General features: G+C 33.9%; 3 protein-coding genes across 4 annotated transcripts; all 3 read right to left on the bottom strand.

Moving 5' to 3' along the window:
• Positions 1–814: 814 nt before the first annotated feature.
• On the bottom strand, positions 815–2,811 carry LOC122580319 (probable leucine-rich repeat receptor-like protein kinase At1g35710). The gene has a single exon (XM_043752595.1). The coding sequence runs from the start codon at positions 2,768–2,770 to the stop codon at positions 947–949; it is 1,824 nt and encodes a 607-aa protein (XP_043608530.1). The 5' UTR covers positions 2,771–2,811; the 3' UTR covers positions 815–946.
• Positions 2,812–7,814: 5,003 nt separating this feature from the next.
• LOC122609808 (agamous-like MADS-box protein TM6) lies at positions 7,815–18,478 on the bottom strand. Of its 2 annotated transcripts, XM_043782748.1 has the most exons (18): positions 18,231–18,478; positions 17,983–18,059; positions 16,462–16,701; positions 16,221–16,306; positions 15,717–15,880; positions 15,483–15,605; positions 15,151–15,399; positions 14,499–14,543; positions 14,218–14,262; positions 13,108–13,184; positions 11,834–11,984; positions 10,840–11,076; positions 10,629–10,695; positions 10,284–10,345; positions 9,947–10,049; positions 8,988–9,029; positions 8,784–8,828; positions 7,815–8,161 (listed from the first exon to the last, which is right to left on the bottom strand). In XM_043782748.1, exons 12-18 carry the CDS (start codon positions 11,025–11,027, stop codon positions 7,985–7,987), a joined length of 684 nt encoding a protein of 227 aa, XP_043638683.1. In that variant the 5' UTR covers positions 11,028–11,076; positions 11,834–11,984; positions 13,108–13,184; positions 14,218–14,262; positions 14,499–14,543; positions 15,151–15,399; positions 15,483–15,605; positions 15,717–15,880; positions 16,221–16,306; positions 16,462–16,701; positions 17,983–18,059; positions 18,231–18,478; the 3' UTR covers positions 7,815–7,984. The 2 variants fall into 2 exon arrangements, with proteins under 2 accessions (XP_043638683.1, XP_043638684.1); XM_043782749.1 differs by lacking the exons at positions 13,108–13,184; positions 14,218–14,262; positions 14,499–14,543; ... (5 more) ...; positions 17,983–18,059; positions 18,231–18,478 and having other exon boundaries at positions 11,834–12,808.
• A 388-nt stretch (positions 18,479–18,866) lies between these two features.
• On the bottom strand, positions 18,867–21,942 carry LOC122610200 (probable methyltransferase PMT27). Its single transcript, XM_043783192.1, has 8 exons — positions 21,007–21,942; positions 20,733–20,882; positions 20,385–20,655; positions 20,191–20,301; positions 19,926–20,100; positions 19,527–19,799; positions 19,258–19,452; positions 18,867–19,155 (listed from the first exon to the last, which is right to left on the bottom strand). The coding sequence occupies exons 1-8, from the start codon at positions 21,940–21,942 to the stop codon at positions 18,939–18,941; spliced, it is 2,328 nt and encodes a 775-aa protein (XP_043639127.1). The 3' UTR covers positions 18,867–18,938.
• Positions 21,943–23,015: the final 1,073 nt, after the last annotated feature.

The following is a 23,015-nucleotide window of genomic DNA, read 5'->3' as shown; positions in this document are numbered from 1 at the left end:
GCAGGTAACGGGTGCAGATACCTCTTTCCCGTTACCATGCCCGCGGGTTTTTCTTGATCCGCCAATTCGCGGGTATCCGTAAACGGGTTAAATATTTGATCCATGTCTGTCATTCGCGGATATACAAGTTCACTGGTAGATCCGCGGATTATATATCACCTTAAAATTATGATAATGGTAGAAAGAGATGATAATGGTAGAATGTTAAAAATTTTAAGCGGACGATCAAATTAAAGTAATAATGTCATGTAAATTGGAAATAAATAATAAATTAAGAATGAAGCATTAAGATTGGAACAAAACTCTAAACATAATACGTAAAAGATTTGATATTTTGAGTTTTAAAATTTACTAATATGTATCATATATATAATTTTTATATAAAACTAAAAATAATATGTGTGTTTGACGGGTTATCTTACGGATATATCCACGGATCTTATTAATGTGTATCACGGGTTCGCGGGACTGATACATCCATGACGGATATGGTATATCCATTATCCGTCCGTGATTCGCAAACGGGTATATATTTATATCGACAATCAATATTTTAGTACAAGGTTTAGTACAACTAAGAACAAATAAAAAGTGCGGATGTTAGTTCATATTTGACGTATTAAAAAAATAAATTAATAAATACGATTAATTTGAGAGGGTCACAAACATATCTAAAAACCTGATTCTTATATATATATGATCGAAATCAAACATTAAGATTATAATAAACATAGCAGTACCGACACTAACGCTGGAAAATGCTGTTTTAAAAAAAAAATAAAAAAAGAAAGCTGGAAAATGAAAGGTAAGAGAGTAGATCAATTGTCTTATATTTCAAAAAGAAAAAACAGCAAAACTTAATTTACTACGAGTAAGTTTTTTTTTTTTTTGGACAGCTAATTTACTAAGTATACCTCAAATGTAAATATAATGGTAAAAAAGAATGTTAACAGGGCGGAAGGGGGGTCCCACACAATCCAGGATTACCCAAAAATGCAGAAACAGGTATACTAACATTATGCAAAGGAATTTGTCCAGTCAACTTATTTCTAGACACATCAAATTCTTTCAAATTCTTCATATTCAACACTTCTTTTGGTATCTTCCCCATCAAATTATCACTTGAAATCAAAACTCTCACCAATTCATTGCCATTACTCAAAGATTTCGGTATTGTTCCGCCTATCGGATTTTGTGATAAAACTAATGAAACAATCGAGTCCATAGCAGGCTCATCACCAATGTCATCAATAGGACCGAAAAAAAAGTTATTCGACACGTCAATAGAGTTATAATGACCAAGTGGGCCTTGTACATTTTTCTTAAAAATTACGTTTATATTACCCGAAAAGTTGTTGGAGTGAAGATCAAGATCCATCAACAAGGAAAGGTTCTTGAATTCGGGTGGGATTGAGTTACTTAACTTATTATTCGATAAGTTTAAATACGATAAATTTGTTAAGTTCCCAATCCAATGTGGCAATTCCCCTGTTAATGAGTTTTTGGAAAAGTCCAACTCAGATATCGTTGATGACAACGATATGAACCCTGGAATCCGGCCCTTGATTCCAGTGTTCGCCATTTTTAGCCTAAAAAGTTTCAACTTAGAAAACCAAAGTGGTAATGTGACTAAATTTAATGGATTAAATGACAAATCAAAAGTTTGTAAATTTTGTAATTTAGCTAGTTGAGATGGAAGCTCACCACTAAGTTTGTTTCTTGATAAATCAAGTGTTTGTAGATTCTTCAAGTTTCCAAAACTTGAAGGAATCTTTCCGGTTAACCGGTTACTAGAGAAATATACATCCGTTAGAGTAACCAAATGACCCATTGTAGCCGGTAATTTCCCAGTGAGATAATTGTTTTCAAAGATCAAACGTTGGATCTTTGGAAGCTTGCCAATGGACATTGGAATACTACCATTTAGTTTGTTTTCCGATAAACGGAAGAATTGAATTGAAATGAGCCCATCTATGGAATCAGGAATGGAGCCAGAAAGTTGGTTTTGGTTTAGATACAAAAGTTGTAATCCTGATAATGATCCAAGTGACTTTGGAATAAGTCCAGTGATCATATTTTGTGAAAGATCAAGAAACATTAATTTCTTTAAATTTCCAATTGTTTCGGGTATGATTCCTGATAAATTATTTTCGTGGAAATCAAGTTTTGTAATTGAAATCCATTCTCCAATGGAAACCGGAATCTTGCCAGAAAACTGATTTCCAGAGAGACCAATTTCGGACAAGGATTTGAAAACCATTTCTGGGATTTGACCATTTAGACGATTGTTACTAAGATAAAGTTTTTCTAACCGGAAAAGTGACCGGAAAGTCACCGGAATTGATCCGGAAAGTTGGTTGGAATCAAGAAACAAATGAGTTAAATGTGAAAGTTTTCCAAATTCGGGTGGGATAGGACCTGATAATTCTTTAAGATTGCTAAGGTCAAGAAGTTGTAAAAAGGTGAGGTTAGATAAAGAAGGAGAAATGCTACCGGAAATGGAAGTGTCAAGAATGAAATCATCGCCGGAGACGAGGCCGGACCGCGATACGTTAATGACTCTGCCATTGGAATCGCATGCAATTCCATTCCATGATTTGCAGCAATCAGATTGAGGTGTCCATGTTTGGAAAAGGTTTGATGGGTCAAAGGTGATTTTGTGTTTGAAGTCAAGTAAGGATTTATGGTCAATGGGATGACATGCTTGTGATGTTATTAATGAAGTAAAGATTTGAGAAAGAAAAATGAGATAGAAAATGTGGAATTCCATTGAAGGTTTGGAGATGGGAATGGAATGAAAGGTTGAATAAGAAGAACATGGGAGAGTGATTAGTGGAATATTAGGTTGTTTAGTTTGTTTTTATTTATGTCCAAGTACGGCTACTTTTAACAACAAAGTATTTTGACTCTGAATATTGTTTCAATCTTTGCCATATACAATTTTAAGGTTATTATGGGAATTTTAAGGGTGTTGCTAAAAAAATACAGTAATCATGAAAAAAGAAGTGGATAAATAAAAAAGCAAGAAGTTTGTGACCTAAATGTCATTGATTTAGTAACGTCCACATAATTTCAAAGCCTTATTGGTTTTTCTTAATATATTCATTTTTTGTTGATCTAAAGTCTGCAGGTTATTGAAGTTTGTGTGGATTCCAGTCCGTGTTTATGGATCCTGAAATTTTATGTAACACGTAGTATGTTGTAAAAGTGAGGTGAGACAATGCCAAAAAACAGAGACAACACCCAATATATGGCGATCCAATTTTGGAAATAATTAAAATATACAAATTATTATAAATTAATCGATCAATCCATATACCATAAAAGCTTTTCAATGTATCATAATCATGCATTATATGATAATACGGCTTAAAAATTAGAAAAATGTTAAATCACTTAACGTGCATAAAAAGGTTGTACGTTTCCATATCAAAAACTCACCTCCTAATTTTTATGGTAAGTGTACAATTATTTAATGCGCCTTAGCAAAACCTAAAAATTAGTGTGTGATACCTTTATCAAATTGTGTTATAACAATGTCATCTCCCTTAAAAGAGTTAAAGATACATTCCTTTTTGAATCTATATCTCTATCTAAAAGCTTTGTTATTAACTATTACGAGTTAATATAAACAAGACAAGAAATTTGTTGAGAAAAATGTTAGGTAAAGTGTATCAAAAAGTCAAAAAAATCATATTTGTGGGGAAAAGGACTTTTAAACTTTGAATAAGTTTGAATTAAAATTCAGATAATTCGACGTGGGTATTTAACAATTTGCCATCCTTTAAATAATTGTTTTGCAAGCCGAGAGAGAAAACTTGATTAACATGACTCTTTTAATGCGTCTATGAGATCGGTATGAGAACCGTACCAAATCATCCGATTTTTTTTATACCGACACAAAAATTGCTCAAAGGCATACGAAAAGAAGCCGTTTTCTCACAGCATTGTACCGCATAGAGCCGATTTTAAAAGAATTTTGTGTTGATAGGGAACTTAGCTCACATGTACTAGATGACACATAAAAAAAAAACCATGCGGTAATACAATGCTTGTATTCCCACGACTAAAAAGGTGCAAAAAAGCACCAAAAAGTGACCTCCGTAATAATGCTTCCAAACGTGAAACAAACTATAAACTTGAAACCCATGTGCAAAAACAAAATGAAAACTTTTAACAGCACCAGACGTGATTAGATGAGCCTTTTCCAGCACTGTTTACGCAACTTCTTTTCAGCCATATATAGAGCTCTTTTGTATGTATTTGTGATGTTTATTGTGTTTTGGATTTTAATCTTTTGGGTTTTCTTAAATCGAACAGTTGGCAAGAGGGAGTAGCGGTCTTTTTTTAATTTTTAATTTTTTTTACATATTAAACAGATACCAATATAACCAAAACCGCCACATTCTAAAACAAAAAAAATTCTAAAACCAAAAATGATGCAGAATCCTATCAGTACCGGTATGGATTAAGTATCAATTGTGTAACACCCGAGTTTTGAGGTAATTCAGTAATAATAAAATATTAGTATTATAATCATTTTTATATAAATGCAACTTATTTAAATGTTGTATATATGTCAACTCTATATGTGGTATATGTTAAATAAAGTAAAAAGTCGAGAACAACAGTCGAGACTCGGGTTGTAAATAAGGATACTTAAAATAGCCGAGACTAGAGGAGTAAATACCCGTATGTTTGTGAGATAAATATAAGTTAAGCTGATTTATGTATGTTTAACACGTACATAAGCTCTACTCTAGTTTCCCTCCAATGAAGGAAAGCTCACGCAGGAACACTTCAAGCTAGAATCTAGTTGATTTCAACCTCTTTTCATCAGTTTTAAGCTATTTCCATATAGTTATATCATCAATAATCCAAAGGTAATTCTTATTCTTGACTTTTATAGTTGAAAGTAAAGGATTTTAGAGTTTTGGGGATGAGATGAGAAAATTAACCAAACTCAAGCATGGGTTTTGTTCCTATGATGTTATTAAACATCTAAAAATCATTAATTTTGATTCTTGAAGAGTTTTTTTTAAGGTTGAATTAAACTAGTGAGCTTGTGTATATAATCGATAAAAATGGTTATATAGATGTCAACCCATGACTATGTTGGGTTAAACAAGTTTAAATGGAAGTATTTATCCTAACTTGAAGGTTGATTTTGGTAAAAAATCGCCTAGTTTGTATTATGACTATAGCTGGTACTGAAACTGATCATTTTGACTTTAAAAGTCAACTATCCAGAATTTAGTTAGGCTGAAAATCGAGTCTTAGTATGTTAATGAGACGATGTTGTGATCTTTATTTGGAAGTGCTCGTGTATATATATATATATATTCGATCATAGACATTACAGGTGAGTATATAGAATTTGCTTTATATAAATCATCATTAGATAAGCCGGCAGTCATGATTATGTGGAAGTTGATTATACACGTGTAGTCAGTTCCATGTAATCAAGCAGTGGCTGATTAATGGCAGGCTAGCAGATTGTATTGGCAGAGATTGGATCCATTATAGGCAACTCTATATATTTATGCATTTGATATATTTGCAGTTAGGTCTTATTATAAAGTTTAATATGTATGCAGTTTGTCATCATTGTTTAGTTTCTATATATTCACTAAGCTTTATGCTTACTGTTTACTTACAATGCCGTAGGTGTCGGGAGCTTAGGTGGAAGTGGGTCGGGGAAAGAACTTAAGAAGGAGCGTGGATAAGTGCTTATTGTAGTTTCTATATATATATATAGATATATATATAGCTCTTTTGTATGTATTTGTGATGTTTATTGTGTTTTGGATTTTGATATTTTGGGTTTTCTTCGATCGAACAGTAGGCAAGAGGGAGTAGCGGTCTATTTTAAATTTTTAAATTTTTTTTACATGTTAAACCGATACCAAAATGACCAAAACCGCCACATTCTAAAACAAAAAAAATTCTAAAACCAAAAATGATGCAGAATTTAATCAGTACCGGTATCGATTAAGTATCAATTGATTGGGATATTTGCTGATTTTTAATGCATCCTAACAATAGGAAGATAATTTACTCTCGCAAGTGGGATATAAAAAGAAGAGATTTGCTAACTAGTGCCCTAGGGGCACTAGTTATGGTGCATTTAATGAAGTTAAAATTTTCTTAAATTATCAAAAATTACATTAAATGTTCATTAATTCAACTTGATAATTACCATTTTTTTTATGAATAATAAATAACTAATTAAATATTTAAGAAAAATTTGACTTTATTAAATGCACCGTAACTAATGCCCCAGGGGCACTAGTTAACAAATCCTCAAAAAAAAATAGCAAAATGTTATGATGACATAAGGACTTGCCATGATTTTGCTTCCCATTTCAGCAAGTTACAAAAACACATCATTTTTTGAAAAAATCCCTTTCATAGTTTTTTAAAATCCCGGTAATATCCTTGTTCGACAAATGAATTTACCTATTCTTTTAATGTACTATTTTTCAGTGGCGAAGCCAGGAGTTTTATCTTGGGATCGCCGAACAGTTATCATAATATAAATAAGTATAAACTAAACTACAAAATTCAATTACTCTACCATGGGGTTGTCAATTACCTCAAAACTGATTAAATACTTAGAAATAGTACTAAAAATATAGAATTTTATAGAAATTGCGGGGTTGCAATGGTCAGCCGTGACCACCACATAGCTCCTCCATTGCTATTTTTACATAGTTTATTAGGTATTTTAATAAAAACTATATTCTTCATTCATGTTTTTAACTAAGGATTGTAATCATTTGAAAACTAAAATTTCCGTGAAAACTAGAAAAATGGTCAAAACACACTGTGATATGAATTTAACACAATGTGTTTCAAATGTGTTTTTAGAAAACACATTATGTTAAGTTCATATCACAGTGTGTTTAAAAATTTTCTGGTTTTCATGCGCTATCAAAAATACACTGTGATAAAAAACTTAACACAATGTGTTTTTAGAAAACACGATAAAAATACATTGTGTTTTAGAAAACACAATAAAAACACATTGTGTTATATTCAGATCACAGTGTGTCTTGGTCAATTTTCTGTTTTCACATAAATTTTAATTTTCAAATTAACATTATACTTTTAACTAAATTTATTTTGTGAGTGGGCCTTTGTCATCCGGGAATCTTATTAGTATTTGATTGGGCCAAAACACATTTTGTGAACCAAATCAAAAGTGTTGCTAGTTTTATCTTTAGATGGGCCTTTGCCCCTCCTGGTTTGTACTTTGTTAATTGTTAGTGGCTATCCCAGCCCCTTTCGAATATCGAGTGTTAAAGTCGGGTAGAGATAGGTCTTTAACACATCTCAACTGATCAAAGATCAAGTTGAGGGTTAAATTTTTTTATTCACAGCGAATAGGCTCTCGGTCTAGTGGTTCAAGAGAGAAGCAAAAAAGTTTCCCTCTATAGAGGTATCAACTCAAATTCCGACTTTGATGAAAAAACTAACTACCAACAAGATACATGGCATTAAAAGTTTTAATTTGTCTTAAACTCAAGTTAAATAGTCAACATGTTGAGATTTCGCAAACCCCCTCCCAAACACACAAAAAAGTGAAAAACAAACAATTGTGTATCCCTTTTCATCTTAAGATCCAATATAGATAACCAAAAAATAAGCTAAATAAACTGTTCATATGGCTTCCTTGACTATGAAACAACATTTTTCTAGATGTTGTCGTGATTGATTGTTGAGTTTTTGTCTTTAAAGTGCACATAGGAAAACCGCAAAAAAAAAGGAGAAAATTCCCTAAATGACTAAAATAAAGTTGTAGCTGAATAGTATGTTTAGTAAAAGATCTATATATAGTGTTAGATAGTCACATTATGTATGATCTGAAGAGATCAACTAGCTAGTTAGTTAACATATATATTGATTCTTGATTACTAGACTAAAGATCAATTTAAAGAACTAATTTAGGTAGCATATGTATAACATCCCCACAAATAAAGTCCTAAGTGAGATGGCAGTTGGGACCATGGGGCTCGTATCCTAACTCACTGGCATTGTTATTAGGCTGGGCACAAAAGCCATAGAGATTTGATACACCATTTGAATATGCAATAGTCGACTCATAGCGTTCCTCGTTCTCCACCATGCCACTTTTCTTGTCTAACTGGCTAATTGTGTCCTGCAGTTTGAAAATCCAAAAAAGAAAAGATAGAAGTTTGTATAGTACATAACATATATAGCAACAAAACTTAGTTAGCAACAGAAATTAATTAGCCAAATGTATGTTGTTTATACTAACATATAAAAAATGAACGTTTTTATTAGCCCAATCTATATTTGATTTAGAACACATATTAGCCTAATGTACATAACCCAATGTCGTACTGGCCCAGTGTATGTTTTTAAATTTAAAACTTTTAGTGACACTGTTTAAAAACAAAAACAAAAAAAAAAAAAAAATTTTTTAGTGACATTAGGGATGTTAACATTTAATAGTTGCTCATCTTGACTCGAGCTTTAGTAACTTTTGAAAAATGCGCTCCAGCTCGAGCTTGAATCTTTAAAAAAATGTGTTTCAGTTCGAGCCAAATATTTAGTTATTATTATTCGAGTTCTAGTTATGAGTTATACGTGTATTAGATTCTCAACTAAAGTGTGTGACTTGAGGTTATAAATAATTTGGTACGGATCTATATGTGATAAGTAACACGTAAATGGTTCGAGGCTTAGGATTCTCAACCAAGTGACGCACAATCACTAAAAACCGATTACAATCTATTTGTAGCTCGATAGATGCTTACATAGTCTAGGCGAAGATGACCATTTCTTTGCTCCAAGTTCTTGATCTGTACGTTGTTCGTGAAAGTCGAGTAAGTTTTCTGAATAATTGACTTTCATTTTTATTTTGTAACGATGTTGTCTAGCTTTTGGCTAAGAATAATGGAAAATATAACTCTAAAAAATGAAAGATAATGTCACTTAAAAAGGGATTGGAGGTTACTAACCCTCTTTCTGCAAGTGTCGGTTTGAGTTTTGATCACATGATACTGTAGAAAAAACAAAGAATCAATAAATAGCTAGTCACTTGTATTAAATTAAAATATTAAGAGACGTTGAGCGTGTACAAGCTTGGCCTTAATATTTCTTAGTCACTTCATATCGCCTTGCATTATAGGGGAGTGAGACGAACCCACCCCCGGTTCGCCACTTGATTCGTCTAAAACACCAGCCCCGCCCGGCGATCCAGCTTTGTGTAATATTTATTAACTATGTCGCTTTATTTAATTGTGTAATGTGTTTTATATAAAGGGGAGTGAAGGTGGGGTTATAACATGGCTACCCACTTGGTACCATGACGCATATTTGACTCACCCATGAAGATTCCAAAAGAAGTCCATTAATTATCTTTATAGACTTGATCAATAATTATTCATTTTAATCAACTTTCTTATGTGACATATATGACAGTATCGGGTGCCCAAAGTTTATTTTGAAAACCAAAACGGTTGAGCAGAAAAAGGAAAAGAGGAAAAGGTTTAGGGGATGAAGCATAACTTTTTAAATAACTGACTATGAGCCCGTTTCTTTTTTTAGTCATTAAGTGATGAGTGTATTAAGTGGCTGAGTGCATAAAGAATGTCTGTATGTATTAAGTAAAATTAAGGTAATTGGCGGTTATTTTTGTTTATTAAGTCAAAAAAGAAACATAAAATTTGCCTGAATATTAAGTTCTTAATTATTAAGTTTATTGAGTAAAAAATAAACAAGGCCATAATGTATATAAAGCCATATATTCTTCTTCACTTGGGAGTTGTATATCAAAAGTGTAATTCAAATAAACTGTAATCTTTTGATCATGAAATAATAAAAAAGCTTTCGGCTTTGTGTGTTTCGAGTGTGTTTCTACCATTGTTAACATGACAAATTAAATATTGCACCATTATATGACAAGATATGACAAAACCTTTCGTTCTCGCACAACATTAAGTGAATCTTGCATTTGTTGCTCTAGAATAGTTAGATCATTGATGTCCAACCCATCTAAATCGTCTCCAACGACTCTTTGCCTGTTAATCAACGAAATGAACTCAGCATAAATATATAATCTGTAAAGTACTACATCCGTCCCAAAATAAGTGTCATGTATAACTGAGTGACAGTTTTGTCAGCCCAATAGGATTTCATCTCTACTTTTTAAAAGTATTTTGATTGGTTAAAACTATAGAATGAGTTATTATTTTGGGACAAACGAAATAGTAATGCCGAAACTTATTTAAGGACGAAGAGATTATTAAACTAACCGGATCTCTTTCCTTAGTTTATTGTTGGTGTCTTTAAGCTTCGACATTGTCTCTTTCATCCTCTACATAATCATATACACCACGCAATAATATAAGAATCGACCTACAAAAACTTACTTATTGGCTTGTGGCTCAACCCACAAGCCTATAGAGGTCGAAAGCAAGCTATTAAAAGCCTGTTGTTATTCCGGATACGAATATCCATTCTTGTTGATCAGTCCTATCGGCATGCTATTAATTATTTTTTTTCAGATAACGCCTTTAGGGAGACTTTTGTCGCCGAAAAAAGCCTTTTTTTTGTAGTGCTATTAGAGGGAGAGATATATAGATGAGAATAGGAAGGACCTCATAGTGGGAGCTCCATAGATCAAACCCAAGAGTATTTTGATACATATCATACATTTTCTTAGTCCTGAGTAGATAAATTATTTCGTGAGATGCAATTGAGTAATTCTCTTAAATAAAACAATGCGAAAAGTACGTAGAAGAGATACTATATATCGATAAAAAAAAAAAAAAAAAAAAAATTGCATCGGCATATGTATGTTACACGTACGTGGTGGAAGGGCTGATGTACTCATGATATTTTCCAGTGTTGGAGAACATAATAAGAGAAACCTTGGCATCACAAAGAACAGAGAGCTGATGAGCTTTCTTGAATATCCCATTTCTTCTCTTTGAGTATGTCACCTGTCTATTTGTATTGTTTTCTATCTTCTTTATCTCTATCTTCCCCCTTGCCATATCTCTAACTTTCTTTCTTTAAACTATTTTTTTAGTTTATTGAACCCAACTAATGATCATGAAGGAATGAAAAGAAAGATATTTAGATGTATATATATAGAAGGCATGAATAGTTAGTAAATTTCCTCTCCTTTTTATAATATAATTGGATGTTAGACGTATGCATATGATTGAAACTGAATTAAAGGGATGAGTAGTACATATAGAGAGGATGAGTACACAAAGAAGGTTACTAAATATAGAAAGGTATGGAAAGTGGGAAGAAGGTTGAGTAAGTAAAATTGCTTTTGCTATTTGGGTGAAAGTGCGTTTTCATAAATGGGGTTCTCTATAATATCCAAGTAACATGAAGTGTCTATTATTCGATTCAATTCCTAGCTTTTTTCATATTTCACTTGATATATACTCATTACTATAGATACATTGTGAAATGCATATATCTCTTCAAGTAACATGAGGTGTCTTTTATAATATGCTTGATGAAGATAGTGAACCAATCATTTGTCTCACATTGTTGACGTTCCTTCTATTTCAAGGGAATTCACAAATTAATCTTGTTTTTCTTGTGTTTTTAACATATATAGTACAATAGGCATTAAAAAAATCATATATGTGAAGTAGGACTAAAGTAAACACAAATGAATTATAAGGCCGATCTCAACTACTCTTCACAAGCTCTTCCTCTTTTGATTTTAACAAAGATAAGAATGCGTTAGAGCAACATATAAGATTCAAATGATAACCACTTATAGTACTAAAATCATACATATTTGAATATGCTAAAATTAAATGGAAGAAAACTGCACCTATATTGGTAACTGATTTATGTAGAATTTCTGGAGTAAGTTGCAAATATGCAGAAACAGTAGGAAACAAAGGCCACTCGTTGGGCAGAAGAGCAAGCCTCTGAGTTGTATGAAGACATTTTCGATCATGCTGGAAGGTTAATCTATAGAACTGTTGATCAAGTCAATCAATCGTTGTTCAGATGGTAATTGCGACAAGCAAATGCCACAATGGATAAAGATATGAAATTAACTCATGACTAAAACAGACTTGAGATACACAAGAACCACAAACTACCAGTAATCTTTATAAATATTACCTTTTGTACCAAGCCTGGTCATTAGAATACACTATCCTATTAGAAAAAAAAAAGGGCATAAGCCTGGTCTGATGTACCAAAATCGTGAGAAGATAGGCAGCGCTCATGCAGCCACCATACGCCTAAAGAGAAGCCAAGAAGGTGCTTATGCTAAAGTAGGACAATTTGGCCACTGTAAATTATGGGGCAACGCAAGTCCCTATGGTAGCGGCGGGGTCTAAAGATATGAGTGACACAAGGAGGAATTCGAATTACAATAAAGTGGGAAGTTATGACATTTAAGAGCCTTAGGCGAGAAGCGCAGGAACATTATAACCCACTAGGCAAGATGAAAGGCAAATATCCATTGGCTACCAAAGAAGAAACAGAATCGTGTGTACTCCACCATGGTCAAGAATTTTCAAGAAAACAGGGCAAAGAAACCCACAAGATACTTGTTCCAGCATAACATAGTGACTTTTTTACTTTTGACATGTATTGCTGAATGATAATAAGGTATATGCCAATTGCCATATTAGTAGTTGTTTTTTAAACAGGTTATGTTATTATCTGCAAATCATAGAAATGTTAAGGATACTGTCTAACAACTAAGAGTTTTGACTCATTCACTTGTGACTGGTTAATTTAGTTTGTGTTGCGTTTTTGACGGGTCAGGTGGGAAAACAAAAAAGGTTTAAAAGGGGAAAAAAACTCGGATGGGTCAAACATGCTCAAACAGAACAGATAAGACCTCCCAAAACCCTTCATGGAAAGAATATATACACATCTTGATGTGCAGTGTTTGTAATCATATTAGTAAAATTATTATTTTTTTATTTTTTAAATAAAGTCATCTGAAGAATCATACGTGTTGATTATTTACATAACCTATTCATCTTACTATTGGCTAGAATTGATCCAAGGCATTGTCTTCAAAAATGCAGCAAGCTTTTTGAAGAGCAACACTTGGACACAAATAAGGTCAAAGCATCTTACTCGATTCTGTGACAATGGAAAGGAAACAAAAGCCATCCTTGGTGCTTGAGCTACACTTTCAATACTCAGAAGCGACACTGAAAAGCCTTGGATCAGAAAAGATGATCACATCGAAATTAAAATTAACATTAACAATGAAAAGTCTTGTTTTTGCATCATCCATTTACTTACAACACCTCAAATATGTAAGCTGAACATTAGAGACTTATAAACCAAACTCAATCTCTAAAACCTGAAGAACCTCAGTACTCGTCAAGAAGTTAAAACAGAATCCCCTGAAGTACTTTCTAAATATGACTACATTAGAACATCAAATTTTGATAGGGAGTATAGATAACTAGTTGCATTGCATAAACAAGGACATAACATTCAGTTTATACCAAGTCGTACTAAATAAAGTGATCACATCATGCAAATTAGGTTACATGCATTATAGAAGTCGCAGCCAGAAGTAGATCCCATTCTACGCTCCATCCCGCTTTCCAAAAGGTATGTATACTTCATTGGTAGATGTAGATCTCATCTACATCTCCCTATTACGAGTGTATTCTTCATCTACACCCATTTAGTTGGTATACCCAATCAAAACACATTGTATATAGAAGTATGAACAAACCATGTGGTATGATCAAAGGTATGTCGAAACATTTAATTTTCTTAGTCTGGGATATATATTATTAGCTAATCTATTGATTCATGGACAACCAGATAAGTTATTTTGCTAACCTGTCATTAGAGATTAACTATATTGACAAAATGTGCCACTGACCAATTAGTGTAAATTATATTGCTTATTAAGGTGATCATTGCCAATGAAACCAAACACTGGATGATCATAGCTAATTATATTGACAAAATGTGCAACTAACCACTGCGAATTACTACTCCGTGCCATTTAGGTAAGCTACAATGGACGGTCTTCTATTTAATCTTAACCTTTCTATTTCTCCAAATGTCCAACAAACACCAAGTATCATTGAGGGCATGAGATGAATGCATAATCTTTGATTTTATAACTATAGTGATTCTCTGCATCTTGAAATGAAACAGGTCCACAACAAAATTGGTATGGAACAAGAAAATGTAAATAGTTATACAAGAAAGACGAACCTTGCAACAGATTGAATCCCCTGTTATTTTGAACTTGTTCCACAGCTGCATGAAAAATAATGCATAAAGTCATAGAGCACCAAAAAAGAAAATACCACCAGCTACCAGTTTATAAAAATTAATAAGGTGGTAAAGACCACCATCTCATTTAAGGCATGAAACGAATGCATAATCTTTGATTTTATACATATAGAGATTTTCTGCCTCTTGAAATGAAACAGGTCTACAAGAAAGTTGGTATGGAACAAGATAAAAGTAGCTAGTTATACAGAAAGACGAACCTCCCAACACTTTAAATTCCTTGTTCTTTCGAAGTTTCTTCTCAACTGCATAAAAGATAATGCATAAAGTCATGAAGCACCAAAACAGAAAAGACCACAAGTTATCAGTTTATAAGAAAATTAATAATACAGGTGGTAAACTTATCACATAGGCATAGTGGAAAGCAGTTCAAAACAGGTGCAACTTTTCCTTCTTAATAAAGACTACATTTGCCAACAAACACTTTGATCAGCTTCTAATCTATTTTGAAATCAAGTGTCATATACAGGATACAATAGCCCACAACACTGTCATGATAACAATTATATATGATTTGCCTACAATGAAATCAATTAGTACGTCGCGAGGCTCGACTTTTAATCCATTTGACATGTCTCACTTTTTACCTATTAACTAATTCTTAAACTTACCCCATTCGCCGATTACAGATAACCAATAACACCCTACTCTTATGTATATTAATTGAATTTGTCAACTCTGTTTCAACATTATAATAAGAGAAGTCTACAACATACCACCATATTAAGAATTGATGCAAGAAAAGTAAAGTGTTTGTAGCAAAATAATAACGAGTGTAAAAATCGATTTGTGAAATCTCATCAGTAAGTGATGCCCAAATCACGACAAAAGATACTCGAAAGAATCACATACCCTTTGTTCTATCGACATGGGAAAAAGTGAGGAATGAATTCACTCCATCACAAGTGCACCGAACTTTGGCTCTGTAAATTCCTCGAATCCTATTTTCAACGGCCTCTATGAGCATGTAGAACAAGTAAGGCCGCCCAGCTTACACAATTCACCCTACACATTGTAACAGGTAATATCGTGCAGTTTATGGTCTGCAAACTTCCTCAATACAGAATCATGGAGTTGGCTACACTTGCCCTCGTCGATATACTTTTAACATAAATTTTCGTGTAAGCTGAACAGTAGTAAATGATTAAAAAAAAAGAAGATGGGGAAACAAAGCAAGCTAACACCTTCTCATATGACTTGTTGAATCCAGTGACAGCAAAGTTGCCAATGAGCTTAACAAAGGGATGCCGAATGTCAACTGGGATCAATGCGTAAATAAGGTCCGGACTTACTTTGACACGTGCACGCTGCCACACACATCAAATATGTAATGAAATAGGTACATTCCATAAACATGTGTACAAGGGAAACAGAAATTCATGTTAAAACAAGAAGAGAAAGATGTATCTTTTACATACATTGGATTCATCTAACTTTTTGAATTGCATCCAACTTTCAGTCTCATTTTTTTCCAAGGGAACAGAGTTAATAGGAGGGAGGTCCCTGGTTCGATGATTGTGGAAATCATCGGAATCGGAATAGATATCGGAATGAACATCAGAATCTGAATCATGTACACACACTAAGAAAGAAAACTTAAGGTTAGGATTTACGTGTTAATTGGATATACAAACAGCTTTGACCACCCTAAAATGTGGTCTTGAAACCCAACAAGCCCAACACTTGATGTCTGATATCAAAAGTAATCCGATCTGTGATGATCATTGCATCACATACAAAAGATGATTTTAGCACGCAACTTGTGATTTTGTTGTAAATTCATCCACATCAAATATAAACACATGAATTTGTATATACCAATATCAAACCACTTATAAAGACAAGTTTACTGTTATTAATTAGGAATCAATAAGCCTGCCTATAAGGGTAAAAAGATTTATAAGAGGGAGAGAGAATTGCACCTTTTGGGGAACCCAGACAAACGCCGCCTAAAGGGATATCTTCCTTGTTGTTAATGGGAACGAGAGTGCTTGCAGTAGCTGGTTCACTGCAAGAAAAAGGGCTGGTAGTACAGATTAAGCTAATATATGGTTGATGATGAATGAAAAAAACTTGCTTGATTAGTTTTTATGCCATACATATATATGCTACATGCACTAGAAATAACTAATGAAAGAGGTCGAATAATCTCTTGTTTCATACCATGTCCAGCTAGCTGGCAAAGCTTTTCCTGCTTGTAGTAAGTCGTCATACCCTCAACCACGTGCTCTTTAGATTTCAACGCTTCTTCAGACTGCTTGTCCTTCTTCGCCTCCCAATCCTTCCAGGCACCAAGTGCTGCCTGAATCGCATTATGTAAAGTCGAAGGGATAACATTCACAGGCCCGACTTCTACATAATCAAACCAACTTTTAATTCTCACTTCCTCCTTTATTATTACTCCTATATAATAGAGGAAGCCTTTTTTTAAATCTCAAATTACAACTTTGAACTACCTAAATTACTCATATTCTTTATTTACTAATTTAAAAATCTCTACATAATATACCTATAATACCCTTAAATCTCAACCACTCATTTTTTTCTCTCTCCTCAAATCTCAACCACTCATTTTTTCCCTCTCCTCCATAAATCATTTTATTCCTCTAATTCATTTTATCTAATTATAAAATTTATATGGGTGTTCTTAAAATTATATGCTCTTTCATTAGAGATGTCATTCGATATACTTTCGACGAATTTTTAAATTCGCGGGAGGAGCCCGTACGGCTAAGGCATTTGGGCTTTGGCTATCACACTCTATGACTTATCACCTCCTATGACCTATCACCCCCACCATCTCACCACCCATTGCGTGGGCACTATGCTCATATATATATATATACACCATATCTTGTGTGTGTGTGTGTACATATAGATGAATACATGTACATATATAAATAAATTGTTGGGGAATTCAAGTTACAAGGGTAAGAAATCAATAACCGGATATCTCTTTGTATCGTGATATGACTTTCCGAGAACAACAATTCGACCCTATCCGCCTGGGTTACACGAATTTTGTTTTGGGATAATACAAAGAGTAATGTTCAAGATTTTGGCAGAAATCAAGAACCCGTTCGCTAAAGAGTATTTTGTGTTTGTATATATTTTCTCATGTATCCTTCTCTTTAAGAGACACCCAAAATTGTAATAACATAGAGAGCTTAAATGTTCACGTATATGTTATTACTTCTATCCCTGCATGCATGGATGCATACATATTTATAAGGATGTGGCAAGCTTTCAAGATAACTAGATGGCATGTTCATAATTGACTTTCCATGTGAATTGAGGTAATCAAGTTGGCAGCATAAAATGACTTTTATGTGAATAAGAAGTAAAATTGTACATGCCAAAATAAGTCAATAACACTGTACTTTTCATTTTCAAAGTTACTAGCATGTAAATATACTTTTCCATGTTTCATGCAATTTGTTTACAAATGTGTCTGCATACATATTGCAAAATCTCATTTCATATTTTAGATGTGCGTATTTTATGCTATCAAACGTAAGCTCTTATGTAATTAACTAATTGTTACAAATCCTTTGGGTCCAGGATGTTATTCACTTAATGGGTGTACACTTCGTACCTCCAAACCCATTTCCAAGTATTATAACCATATCCCTCAATTAAACTAAATTAATAACATAAATAAACGGAAGAAAAAAGGTAAAATACCTGCTGATGCGTGTTCTTCCTTGACAACGGTTCCACGACGACTTCGGGTATTGTAGGGATGAAAATAGTTCTTACTGCTGTTGTTAATAATTCAATCATAAGTCATCACAACAAAACCATATAACAAATAAAATTAAAATTCAAACAAACTTTTCATCATAATGTAGTACCAATTCATCAATTTGGATAAAACAAAACTATTACTCGTATTATATTATATTATTAAAAAAAAAAGGAAAAAATCTCACCCTTTTGTATCGAAATTGCGAAACATGATGAAACCCTAAAACTTTTCAACTCTAAAGGAGACAGAGAGGTGATCTCCAGTAACACCGCCGCCACTATATCCGCAAAGGGGTTGGATGACAAATTTCGGGGTGGAAAAAATATGGCCGTTCCTCCTTTTTCTTAATTTATTTTCATACTAGAAGTTTTGAGCGAGTTAATCACTTGTAGTTCAGACGTGGCAATCACGAAAAGCAATGGCATTATTCTAGTACCCGAAGAAGCCTTGGAAGAAAAAGGCCCATACCTCACACGAATTCAGATTCACAAACAATCTTTTTAATTGGGCTAGAGTTAAGGTAAAAGAAAATATCAAACCGGCCAAGCTAAGCAGAAACAAATAAAAATAAATAAAAGCACCAGCCGGGAATCGAACCCGGGTCTGTTCCGTGGCAGGGAACAATTATACCACTTAACCACTAGTTCGTCTTGTTTTATATTTTTTTTTCTCATTATAATATATCCAATGCCACAGTGGATGAAGATATGAAATTAACTCATCATTACATAAAACAGATTCTGGATACACAAAAACTACAAAGTACCAATCTGCATAACTATTACCTTTTCTAGAAAATGATGTTAGTACATTACAGGCTAGTGTGATCAACTATGAGAGATATAATTAAGATTCTAATTAATCTTTATATCTACTCTAAGTTTGATCAAGATCAAGAGGGGATTGTGTAAGACTTTGGTCGCCAAGTTGATTTCTGCGCGCTAAATATTCTTTCTTCTTTCTTAGAATAACTTAAACGAATGTCCCAGTGCAGCGATTTCAACAAGTTCTCGATCTCCTCTATCGTGCTGGATTTATCTCGAATAATCAGTTTGCCACCTGGCCTTACTATTCTATCAACCTCTGCGATCACAGGTGTGATCTTGCATCTGCATATATACGTCATCTAGCATAATCATTTTTACTTTTTTCACATCAACTATGTGTACATATACATTTATGTTTATGAAGAACTTGTATAATGAAATCACCTCTTTTTTAACTTGGAAAACAAATGATCAGCATGTAGAAGATCGTATGTTCGAGGATAAGTACTAAAAGATTCACACCAGTCATGATAAATTCCAAACAGACCCCTTTCGTAAATTATTGGAAGTGTATCAGGAGAATCTATGTTTATAACATTCATCACCCATAGTTTCGGATCCTTTAAGGCTGCAGCAAACCTACATCAAGTGAAAGTTAATCGGTTAGTTTGGAGATCACTAAATAAATGAAGAATATATGGCTTAACACCTACCCCCCATAGACTGCTCTCATGTCCATAACATTTCGTACGTTAGACCAGTCAATTTCTAAGCCACTCATATATGTCTTACCAACAACCCGTTTCCAATGTTCATAATCGGTTTCAATATCTTTGGGTGTTGGTTTTCCATAAATCCCTTTTGGGTTTTTCTTTAACCAGTATGGTGGCATTTGAACCCGAGCAGGCCATTCCTTAGGCCATTGTGAACCTCTCTCTGTCTCCATAATCGGCACCTTATGCATACATGTCTTCAAAGGTACATACCTGACAAAAAAAAATTCCCTAATCATTTTTCTTTAAAAAAAACTTACTCATATCCCCAACTATTAGTCGTAATTTGTAAGATTTTATATTTTCATAAGTTTTCTTGATTGACCCAATTTCACTTACCATGCAGCATCCGGGTCATCTTCTGGTTTACACATTGGAGGTTCTTGGTTTTTTCTATCATTATAGCATTCATTTGAATCTGGTTTCTGGTATATAGCAACACCTATTATATTCAAGTTATCCCTCTTGATTGTGATAAGTTTCCAGCACATTGCTACAGTTAGGGCAGACATCTCTGAATAGAATTTTTGTTATGTTAGCTCTTTTATGAACTAATGAGGCTGGAGTATGTATAACAAATCATTTAATCAATTACTCGTACTACCTTTCCATATTTGGACATCCTCTTTGCCTTTTCGATAAACAGGAGTTGCAGACCAAACAAAATAACCTCCTGGACGAAGCACTCGATTGAGTTCCATAAGAAGCCTACCCCCTTCACAGAAAATACTAGCAAATTGATTCTAATAATTTTCAATTTAGGTTCTACTAATTCACTTGAGTAAGTAATAGAAAAACCTTCTTTGTGCCATGGTACTCTACAACGAGCACAATGGACAAGATCAAAAACACCGCTTGGAAATGGAAGGCGTTGAGTCCCCATAACAGCAGAAATCGCGGGTATTCCTCTTTCAAGAGCAAACTGGATTTGAGCTTCGTGTTCATCTTTTGGTGCAAATGACAGTGTAAGTACATTTTTATCAAACAAGTAACCTCCAAAACTTGCTACTCCGCAACCCACATCCAATATCACTCTAGTATGCTTTCCCCATGCTATTTGGGGGACCATCTACACCATTATAAGTTTATAACAACTGCAGTTTATTTCTCATCAATTTTTCAATGAATGCAGTAAGAATTTTTTACCTGCTGTATAAAGTTGATATAATGCAGAGCACCATGGATGAACTGAGTTCCACCTCCAGGGAAAGTTAGGAACTCCCCTGTCGCTTTCACCCAATTTTGGTGCCCTTTTACTTTCACCAAGGCTTTGTGTGGCACATTATGGAACCATATCTGCGTTGGATGTACACCTTAAAATTCATGAAGCATTTGTGACTATTTATGTGTTTAATTCATATAATTTGCGTAAGAGAGATACCAAGTAAACGACAACAAAGGAAAAAAAAATCCGTTGTACCTTATTTCTGCTTCCGGGCCATGGAATAGGCATCTTGTAACCCTCTGGGAGAGGAACAAGACACGTTGGACCTTCTTTGGGACAATGTCTCTCTCGATGCTCAAAATGGTTCCTACTGTGCAAGCTATTAATAGCTTTCTCGTTATCTAAACAAGGAATATAGTCCGTGCCAGCGGTTACATTGCATAACTCCCATTTGTACATTATAGCATCGTCTTTTGATTGTTTGCCTTCATTTTGGTTTTTTGATTGATCAGCTTGAGTTTTCCATCCATTCTTTTGATCCATAGAATCATTTAACATCTTGGAAGATGTTACTTCATGATCATCTACTGTGTGGTCGTTATCTTCATTCCCTTTATCGTCATCACTTTTAGTGGTATCAGGTTGTTTATGTTCGTGTTTTATCCTATGATGACCATCTTCATTTTCGGTACTTATGTTGGCTGTTATCATTTTCTCATTATGTCGTTTCAGAGGAATCGTGTCTGGCTCTAACATTCGTGTACTATTAGCTTTCTGTTTTTGCTCATTTTTACCAGTCATTTTTTCTTCCACAACATCTTTCTTCTCTTTACTGATTTCATTTCCGTGTTTAGGTTCCATCCATACACTTGTTTTTTCGTCCTGGTCATGTATGGATCTTTGATCCATTTCCAAATCATCATCTGTTTTTATGGCGTCGCCTGGTAATTCACCTGGATTATCGTCAAAAACAGTAGTGGTAATAGGGATCTTTCTTGGTAAATCTTCCTTATCAAAGATAGAATGATCAGTTGATAAACTTGCCTTCTTTTTCCGGGGTGAGATAAAAGAGCTAGAGGTCAACATCCATATACCAAAAACGCTTACAAAAATGAACACCATTAGTGTTGCTGCTGATGAGCAAGAACCACTGGCAGGTCTCTTGCTAGCACGAGATTTTCCAATAGCCATATAGGTTGAATACGAAAGAGTGAAAGACAAAGAAAGAAAGAAAAAGAAACTGAAGAAGTATAATTCGATCTGTTGAGATAGAAGTTGAAGAAAACATTCTAAAAGTTTGTCAAGATCCAAAATGCAAGGAGACCTATTGTCACCTCAATAACCTTCCTTCATTTTAGCTTATTTGTCTGAACATGAGCATATCTAGACATCCATTCACAAGGGTCAAGATCACTTCATAGTCTCACGAAACTAGATATAAAATTTTTATTTCCTGACACCCTAACTGGGACGCCAGATTTCCCCATGCAATACGTGAGAAATAAATCGAGCTGACTGAGTGACACAAGACCATAGAGTAGTATCAACCTCAAATATTCAACACGAGGCCTCATTCTATGAAAATTTTTTGAAACAGTCGAATTTCAAGGATGTTTTATCAAACAAGTTTTCGAAAAAAAAAAAATTATACAACCGGGTAAACCGGTAATGCAATTACCGGGTTCGAATATTTGGCTCGAAACTGGTATTTGAATTACCGGATTCAGGAAAAGTACATTTGAAGCCGGTAATTCAAATACCAGTTTCAGACATTTGCAGAGTGATGTGACTTCCACAGTACGAATGATGACCGCTACAGTTGACCAAAGCACTAATTTCGAAACCAGTATTTTGATTACCGGTTTCGAATCTAATATATATATATATATATTTCGGGTGTTTATAGCATTTGTAACAAAGACATCTTTGAAGCATTTGTTTATTTAAACAAAACTTATGGCTTCTTCATCGTCATCTGGCCCATCATCACCTCCTACGGTAACATTTCATGCATTGAAAGCGCAATGTAAAGAGGATATAGACGACGGGTATGAACTTTACCACAAAATTAATGATTGTAAGCTTCTTATGGAACAAAGAAAGCTTGAGCATAAGAAGAAAATCAAAGAAATAAGGAAAAAGGGGCAGCGGAATCATTATAAGTGAAGAAATGCATAGCGAATATCTTGATACGACATTACCAAGTATCGACGAAATAACTTCCGAACTTGAGAAATTGCTAAAGTTGATTGACAAAAAAATCG

The sequence above is a fragment of the Erigeron canadensis genome, chromosome 8 (assembly GCF_010389155.1).
Source record: "Erigeron canadensis isolate Cc75 chromosome 8, C_canadensis_v1, whole genome shotgun sequence".
Classification (NCBI taxonomy): Eukaryota; Viridiplantae; Streptophyta; class Magnoliopsida; order Asterales; family Asteraceae; genus Erigeron; species Erigeron canadensis.
Note: the sequence above shows the minus strand (reverse complement) of the source record. Positions and strands in the feature narration are given on the sequence as shown.

What these genes read in the sequence shown, in the direction of transcription:
- LOC122609808 (XM_043782748.1), bottom strand. Translation starts at nt 11,027, where the DNA reads ATGGCAAGGGGGAAGATAGAGATAAAGAAGATAGAAAACAATACAAAT. An exon ending in TATGGAGCTCCCACTATGAG is followed by an intron (nt 10,346 to 10,628) that starts GTCCTTCCTATT and finishes ATGATTATGTAG; the next exon opens with AGGATGAAAGAGACAATGTC. An exon ending in GTCATCTTCGCCTAGACTAT is followed by an intron (nt 8,162 to 8,783) that starts GTAAGCATCTAT and finishes TTCAAACTGCAG; the next exon opens with GACACAATTAGCCAGTTAGA.
- LOC122580319 (XM_043752595.1), bottom strand. Translation starts at nt 2,770, where the DNA reads ATGGAATTCCACATTTTCTATCTCATTTTTCTTTCTCAAATCTTTACT.
- LOC122610200 (XM_043783192.1), bottom strand. Translation starts at nt 21,942, where the DNA reads ATGGCTATTGGAAAATCTCGTGCTAGCAAGAGACCTGCCAGTGGTTCT. An exon ending in GGCCCGGAAGCAGAAATAAG is followed by an intron (nt 20,883 to 21,006) that starts GTACAACGGATT and finishes CATCCAACGCAG; the next exon opens with ATATGGTTCCATAATGTGCC. An exon ending in ATATCAACTTTATACAGCAG is followed by an intron (nt 20,656 to 20,732) that starts GTAAAAAATTCT and finishes ATAATGGTGTAG; the next exon opens with ATGGTCCCCCAAATAGCATG.